Raw genomic sequence first — 8,618 nt, forward strand, 5'->3', positions numbered from 1 at the left:
AAGTATATCAATTTGTTGGCTTACATGTGCAGTGATGGACTATTGTGGGAGAATGATTGGCAAGAAAGATTAGAAAAACATTTTGGGCTTCAGCTATCAGAGTTTATAAAGTAGGTCAACAAACTACTATAAGAATGCAAAGACAAAAGAAAGTACTATAAGAATGCAATACCAGAAACAAAAGTACAATAAGAATTTACAAAAAACAAAAAACAAACAATCAAAAAACAAAAATAGAAGTATAATAAGAATTTCCTCCCAAGCCATAAGAAACTATGAATGCAACCACATGGGTGTGCGTGATAGTTCATCACCTGATTCCTTAAACAAAAACTAACGAGTTCCTTTTTTTTTGGTCATGAAAAGTAACGAGTTCAAATGTCACCTTTGGACATGAAAAAGAAAAACATCTCGTGACGTACCCATTCAATCTTTTTATCTTGAATTATGGACATTGTTTCTAATCACATAATCCCTTTCGAAATTTTACTGTTAGCCTTTGAATACACTTGCATGCAAACTTTCAGCCATGTCATTTCATAAGATAAGATTATAAGGAAAGCAAACCAATTCTTACAAGCCTGGTGGCTTAAACAGAGGAACTGCATTGAAAAAGCCATCTACATCGATTGGCAGTTCAAGAGCACGCTTAAGGACAGCTGGAGTTGATGTCTGACCCTTCCAAGGGCTGAACCATGGACCTCCTCCTACTTCTAAAGCCGCCATGTTGCTCGAAACATCCAGTATCAACTGACATTTACAAAACATTCGTGAGAATCTTCGAAAAACAATGAACAAGAACGAACTCGTGTGATTATTATAGATAGAGTAAGAACTAAGAAGACACCTTTCCCTTGCTGCCGTCGTATCTTCGTTCCCAAATTTGTAACTTTAGAATTCCGAAACATGTATCTTTACATGCTGGGGCAAGGCCAGCTTCCATTGTTGGAGCGCGTAATGTGGTACCGGGATCATCTGTTCTTGCTTCTAATTCAACCTGCCAAACTAGAATTTTAGAATATGCTGATTCTATCCATCGCCAAGATAAGGACGACCATCTAGATACTTAGTTTTTACTGGGACTTAAGTTCTATTGAAGTTGCAAAAAGCAATCCCCACTAGCTATGGTTGAAAGATAGAAATACTATATGCACACAAAAAATCAGTCACCAAATTAGCCACCATGTATAAATACATGTGTTATTTAAGATATTTTCAATGTGTATTTTGTATTTTAACATATATTTTATACAGGTGGAGGTGGTTGATTTGGTGTGTACACCTTAAAAACTATTTATTAGTAAAGGGATTCAAATTTCAGTTTATTGTCATAATGGAAAAGGGCCCTGTTAAGGAAGTAGAAGAGATAAGTTTGTATTGAAAATGTAAAAGCTTTGAACCATTCAATACTTTGGATGAAGTGAAAGTTAAAATTCAAACTTAATTTCCGTTTTAATACTGCGTACATATAGGCTAAGCCGCTAAGCATAGACACGATTCGTGGACAAGGCACATAGTATCGTTTGATTCATACAACAAAACCCATCTAGTGGAATAAGACTCTGTTGTTGTTAATACGCCTACAGTATGTATAGTGCGTCTGTGTAGCATTGCCCTTAACCATCAACGAATAATAAAATGTAATTAGAGAGATATAAATACCACATGTCTGCCATTGTCTGCTGACATAAACCAATAACCCCACGGATTAACTTCCCAGTTAACAACACCATTCCATGGCACAAATTCATAAAAGATTCCAGCATAATGAACTCCAATCTGCATCATATTGAAAGTTGCAGCATAGAATATATTAATATATTATCAACATTAGAGGGGGGCATCTGAAAGAAGGTCAACATAACAAAAAATCATCGTATGAAATTTTTTAGCAACATGACTTAAAATGAATGGATTAAAGGAATAACAATATATCATCAAAACTACATATTAGAATATGTAAAAAGAAGTTTCAGCGCAATTAAACCACATTGTAAAAGCATTTACATTAGACCTAATGTTCGTCATGTTAAATGATGTCTGAAAATACAAGCTGGTTGGAAATCTGACTCCCTCAGTATTTTCATCCTTGTGCACAAGTTTATGAAAAATAAAGATTAAAACTAACATGTTTCATTCTAATAACACAAGGAAGGAGAACAATCAAATATCTGGGTATTACAAAAAGTTGGAGTAAATATAATTACAAGAGCCACATGATGCAGTACAAAGTTACCAGTGCAGCATTTTCATAAGTCTCTGTTATTCCAGGAATTTGCCTCAAACCACCAGCAGCTGTAAGTGCAATTTCTCCACTACCACCTTCAAAGACATTACATTGAACCTGCAACATTGAAAACTTAAGATGAATAAATATAAACTTTTCCAAATAATGGTGGTAATAACATGCAACCAGACATAATTGTGTTGCATAAAGAGCCGAATAATTAATATCTTAATGAATAATACAAGATCATCTTTGACGAAGATTTTATTTTTTACCCAAAACCATCTTCTTGGGAATCCTCCACCCCAATTCTTTTCTGAATAAGATGGGGCATTATTAAACTCAATCCTCTCGCCATCCCACTCTATCCAACCTGAGATTCAATATTCATATAAAGTAAATTCAAGATGGCATAAATGTTATATTTATAAACAAGAGTAACTAAATTTCAAAGCAGAAATGTTATTCACAGATGACTATCGAACATGATGCTGTCAATCTAGTCTCAGCACAAACATAAAATGTAAATGACATCATTTTCTCTTTTCCTTTACAGAATCACACTGTGGCTCTAGCAACAATTACATCCTTTCATCAATACGATATAGTTGATGTTTAGTATTTTATAGGTAGCAAAAGACTATATATGTCAATCAATTTGGCAAATGACATTAGTAGTTTAGAACCATAATAGACTCATAAATTTGGCAAACCAAATTATCATGTTTCATTCAGCCCATAAAAGAAATGAAGAGTACAAGATCACGATATAAATTAACAAGTGAATAGTTAATAGTCGAACTAGTAAGTATTAGCACATGCCTGTTGATAATCCACCCGCCATGCATATTTGCCAGTGAGGTTCAAAAACAGGAAAAGCTGCAAGCCAGCCAGCTGTAGACTTCTGTGCAGACCCAACATTGCCCCAACCATAAACAGGGCGTGTACTATATTCCCAACGAGCTGTCTCCACTGTTTCTACATAATTTGACCTATAATTAAAGTTTGTGTCAAGTATGAAATATAACATGAGAGACAATGTAAAAAGAGCAATTTCACCCCTACCTTCTATCATCACGAATGAAACCTTGATGCCAAAGCGGGGTAACTTGAAAACCTTCCAGCACTTTATTATCAAATTCCTAAACAAGGGACCAAGTAGGAAGCAAAATAAGTGCCAAAAAAAGAGAGAAAGAAATAAGACATTTTGGCAATGTACACTTATATCCAACTGATGACATGAGCATCTCAGAATATACACCCCATTTTGAGTTCAATTTTGATGCACTGACGGTGGCATAAAACGTTTTATATAATCGTCTATTAACATTCATTTTTTTGGATAAATCATTCGCGTATTCAAGGTAAAAAGTAGTGATTGGATGCACATGTAAACATGTTTTAACAGTGCATTAAAATTAAATTTATCAATAGACATTTTAGTTATTTAAATATATTCTCAGAGAATCTAGAACATTTAATAATTTTCTAACATTTAGGAATAAAAGGAGTAATAATTTCAACATGGAAGAGACATGTGTAGAAAATTATAAACATTAACAAACCTGAGGGGGAAGCTCCTTGTTTGGAGGTCTCGAATTGTTCTTGGCCACAAAGGTGTTCCCCAGAATCAGTTCATGACGATCTACGACAATCTCAAATCCACATGACACGAACAATCATATAACAAACTTAACAAGAGAATAACAGAAAGCCGAAGGAGACTGACCTCCCCAGAAGTTTTGCGATTCCTCTGAGAACTGGCAAATGTACTTGTCATCAGCACCAAGAATTTGCGCGCCGACGCCGGTGAACCTAGGTCCGTACTGTGTCACCTCGAAGGGCGTGAGTTTCCTGGGAAAAGAAGGGCTCTCGACGGAGTACATAAAACAGAAGCTCTGGCGGCGTTCGGGAATGGAGACCTTGAAGTACCATCCCTCAAAGAACTTGCGAGCACTCCCATCGAAATGGTAACTGTAAAGTAAAAACAAAGAAAATCACAACAGTAAATAACTGAATTGAAATGATAAAAGAGAGAATGTGGGGTAGTGAGTACTGACTGACCCGCTGTGAGGGGTGCGAAGTTGGCGGTTGGGAGGAGTGGGGGAATATGTGGGAGGTGGCGTGGGTTGTTGAGATTGGGTTGTTGCAGTGCACAGGATAGGGCGTGCTTTGGGTGTTGCAAGAAGGTTGTTGAAGAAGGTGGATGCCATGGATGGAATTTGGAATTTGGAAGAAGGATGCTCAAGGGAGAAACTGGAAAGTGTTGGGAGTTGGACATCTTTAACAGGGCTCGTGGTAGGGGTGTACAACAGAAAACCAAAATATATTTAACCGGTTAAAAAACCATAACTACATTTTGGTAAAACCACTTTAACAAAACCATTTTAAAAATTATAACCATATTATTTTAAATTGGTTAACCAAAACTAAATTTAAAAAACCGGTTAACCAAAACCAAAACCAAATTTAAAAAACCCCTAATTTCAGTTAATCCTAGGACAGTACACAGTCATGGTTAATCCAAAAACCAAACCTATTTTTGGTTAACCAAATATTTAGTTTAAGTTAATTAACCAAACCAATTTTACATGACAAAACCGGTTATTAACCGGTTAGGAAATTTAAAAATCGGTTTTTAACCGGTTATAAAATAAAAACCGGTTTTTTAAAAAAGGACTGGTTTAAAAAACTGATTTTAGAATAAAAAACCGGTTTTCACACTGAAAAACCAGTTTTTACACCAAAAAACCGGCTTTTACACTGGAAAACTGGTTTTTACACAAAATCAATTTTTTACATAGAAAAACTGGTTATTTTTACACCCAATAAATCAACTAATGCTTTCTTAATGAGACTTTAGCCATGTCACATCAAATTAGCCATACATGTATAGTAATGAGATTCAGATACTGTAATTTAAGATTTCAACCATCTAATAAAGAAAACAAATAAACTCATCAACTCAAACAAAAATAATGAAGAGTTTTGTTTCATCAAATTCCATTTTATGGAAGTTTATTGAGGTTCATGCATGCGGATCAATTCACTTCATTTTTTGGGATCTTATTATTAAAGGTTAGGGATTCCAAATTAAGAACAAAAGGTCCACAAAGACATTCTTTAACCAACTATATAACTTCAAAATAAATAATAAAACATGCATATATTCATACTTTACATCATATGCAGACCTTCGAAAATAATTTAGTATAACAAAAGGATTGTAATGTCTAGTACCAATACCACATTGACACGTTTACCACATATCTGTCCATTCATATAACTTCTTTGGAAACAAGATTCCTCCCATGAAATGAAAGAAATATATATTTGTTAACTAGAGAATTGAATGCAGTGCATCAAATCACATAAACCTTATCAGTTTGCAGTGCTTAATCTGAAATGAAATTAAACTTTCCTCCAAATCCAGTTCCAAATGTATGATATAATTCAATTATAACACAAAGGTATAGAATATACAATAAGCAAGAGAACAATCCATAAGCAAGAGAAGCTTACAAGAACAAGGACTGGACTATAAAAAGTGAATCAAGATAATTCATGCAAATTAATGAAGTCCCAACTAATCAAAAAGTGAACCACTTATCAAAAACAAACAACACTAGTGACATTGCAATAAGATAGAAAACAGAATTCATAAATTGAACATCCAAACAGAAGAAACAGAAAAACCCAGATAACAGAAAATCCAAAACTAGGGGTTCTTCAAACCCAGATTTTATAGAACATAAGAAAACAGAAGAAACGCAGATAATAGCAATAGAAAACAGAAAAAACTCAGAACTCAGAAGACATTAATGGAAGAACCAAGGGCTTACCTCAACTGATGCGACGGCAGAACAATGACAACAATGGAAGGTCGAGGCAGAGAGATAGAGGCGCAAAGCAGAGTGAAGACGAGCTTCGGCAAGCCACCGATGAGCTTCGGCAAGCCACTGAAGAGCTCCGGCGAGAGCAGAGGAGAACCCAAAAAAAGATACTCCGGCGGAGACTAGTTGAGTCAATAGCGCAGCAGCAACCGGTTGAGCCGTCGAGGGAGAGAGATAGAGGCGCGAATCAGAGTGAAGAGGAGAAGCGGATTTCGAGTTTTCGACGAGGTCCGGCGAGAGGCAGAGGAGAAGAGCTGTTGACGGCGGCGTAAAGAGAGATGGAAGAGGTTGAGGGTGGAATGCTGAAGGGATTAGGGAATTAGGGATTAAATGAAATTAAGGGTTTTTAAAATTTGGTTTTGGTTTTGGTTAATCGGTTAAAAATCGATTTTTTTTAATTTGATTTTGGTTAACTAATTTTAAATAATATGGTTATAATTTTTAAAATGATTTTGTTAAAGTGGTTAATGAAATATGGTTATAAACTTTTAATCGATTAATTATATTTTCGTTTTTTATTATACATCTCTAGAGATTTAGAGGAGAATTTGATCTCCAAAAAATAGTTATCAGAACCGAACTGGTGATCGAACCGATGAAATTATTGGATCACTGGGTTATTAGTTCAATCGGTAGGTCACTGGTCGAACCGATTAATCCGGTATAATTAAATAATTATGTAAAATTTAATTATTTTTTCTTTATTATAAGTACTTTTATTTTGTTTTTATATAAATAATTATCATTTTCAAATTTTAATACTTTATTAATCAATTTATATTTATTGTATTATTATATTATTATAAATAAAAACTTACATACAGTTAATTTTTATGTGAAGTTGATATTTAAAAATAGTTAGATGATTTGATAAGTTTAACTAAATATCATCTAATGATTTTTAACTGTCAACTTTATATGAAGGCAACTGCAAGTAAGTCTTTACCTATTATTATATACTACAAGTATTTATTAAAAAAATAATATTAATAGATATCATATAATCATAAAAAGAAAAAATAATTTTTGATTAATAATTTTTTTTTGTTTATCTTTTTAATATATATATATATATATTAATAAAATTTATAGTTAAATAAAATATAATTGATTTAAAAATGAGAGATTTTAAATTAAAATTAATTGAACATAAGTATAATAAAAAGTTACTATATGTATTATAATTTGAATATATATTACTAAGAAGCATTGGAGTTTGGTGGCATCAGTGTCTTTCTTGCAACCTTGGTGTAAGGAGTTCGAGGAGCACGTGGAGAGTATGGTGGACTTGCAGAACCCAAATGCGTCGTAGCTTTGCCTTCGGTTGGGACCGAGCGATTCGGTCCGGGCCGGTTCTTACCGATTTTGGCCGGTTCGTTTCGGGTTCAACCGGTTCATTCCGGTTCTCGACCTTGAACGGTCCTACCCTTGGATCGGATCGGTATAAGGTTCGGTTTATCGATTTTTTGGTCGAACCGGTCAGTCTGGTCCGGTTCTGATAACTATGCTCCAAAGTTATATGGAGTTTTAGTGTTCTTTAATTAAAGGAAGAGAAAAAATTTGTATATAAAATTTTAGTATTTTCTAATTAAAAAGAAAGAGAAAAATCAGTATTAAATTATGGTTTAATTACTTTTCGGGTCTTTATAATTTCACCGAATTTTCAACTAAGTCTTTATACTTTTTTTTTTCAATTTGGTCTCTATATGTTAATTTTTTTTCAATTAAGTCCCTATCTTGAGAATAATATTTAAGATAACTGAATATTCTATTTTAAAAACGAATATTCTCCAATTTGAGTTAGGTATGGTAATTGGGCATATCTCTATTTTTTTCAAAATACCCAAAGAACCCTTGGCATTTTGTCCCAAAGGAAAAAAAAATCCTAGTCAGCCTCTAACTTGCTCTTTGAAAATCGTGTGCAGTGCATTTCTTCTTCGCTGGTCCATCAACTTCATACGTAGCCTCCGTCGGTTCGTCGGTCTCTGAAGATCTGCACTGATTGATTCGCCGAAGCCCTGTCCGCCACTCAGCGCGCCTCGCCTCATTTTACCACGTCGCACCTCGCCTTGCTGCATGTACACTCGATCTGCCAGAACAGGTGAGTTAGTTTCTACATGTATAAAAACTCCAGTATGAGTATAACAAATGTTGGTTAGCAGTACATTTCAATAATCTCTACATGTAAGTCACCTATGAACTTTCTTATCCTAGCTCTAACTGTAATTCTGTGATGTATTTCTACTAAATTTGGGTCAAGAGCTGGTTATGATATCTCTGGTCCTTCTTCCTTCACAATCTCAATGGATCTATGAAAATAGCCATTCATACTATTTTAGTTTTTCAAAGTTGATGAAACATGTTTATGCATATGTCAATTCTTTTAAAATATAGCACTGGTTGAATACCTATTTTTTGAATTGATTGTGAATTTTTTTTATATAATGGTTTAGGGTTTACAATATAAATATATATGTGGTGAATTAACATATGAATTA

General features: G+C 34.1%; 1 protein-coding gene across 3 annotated transcripts; it reads right to left on the reverse strand.

Annotated features, from left to right (window-relative positions):
• Nucleotides 1-419: 419 nt before the first annotated feature.
• Nucleotides 420-6,452, reverse strand: LOC112716148 (tocopherol cyclase, chloroplastic). 3 transcript variants are annotated; one of them, XM_025768014.3, is made up of 11 exons: nucleotides 6,070-6,452; nucleotides 4,292-4,483; nucleotides 3,957-4,201; nucleotides 3,793-3,872; nucleotides 3,293-3,369; nucleotides 3,050-3,219; nucleotides 2,503-2,600; nucleotides 2,237-2,344; nucleotides 1,663-1,779; nucleotides 848-997; nucleotides 420-750 (listed from the first exon to the last, which is right to left on the reverse strand). In XM_025768014.3, the coding sequence occupies exons 2-11, from the start codon at nucleotides 4,438-4,440 to the stop codon at nucleotides 574-576; spliced, it is 1,371 nt and encodes a 456-aa protein (XP_025623799.1). In that variant the 5' UTR covers nucleotides 4,441-4,483; nucleotides 6,070-6,452; the 3' UTR covers nucleotides 420-573. The 3 variants fall into 3 exon arrangements, with proteins under 3 accessions (XP_025623799.1, XP_025623800.1, XP_025623798.1); XM_025768015.3 differs by having other exon boundaries at nucleotides 4,292-4,508; nucleotides 6,070-6,441; XM_025768013.3 differs by lacking the exon at nucleotides 6,070-6,452 and having other exon boundaries at nucleotides 4,292-4,581.
• Between the last annotated feature and the right edge of the window lie 2,166 nt (nucleotides 6,453-8,618).

Source organism: Arachis hypogaea, chromosome 10 (genome assembly GCF_003086295.3).
Source record: "Arachis hypogaea cultivar Tifrunner chromosome 10, arahy.Tifrunner.gnm2.J5K5, whole genome shotgun sequence".
In the NCBI taxonomy this organism is placed as follows: domain Eukaryota; kingdom Viridiplantae; phylum Streptophyta; class Magnoliopsida; order Fabales; family Fabaceae; genus Arachis; species Arachis hypogaea.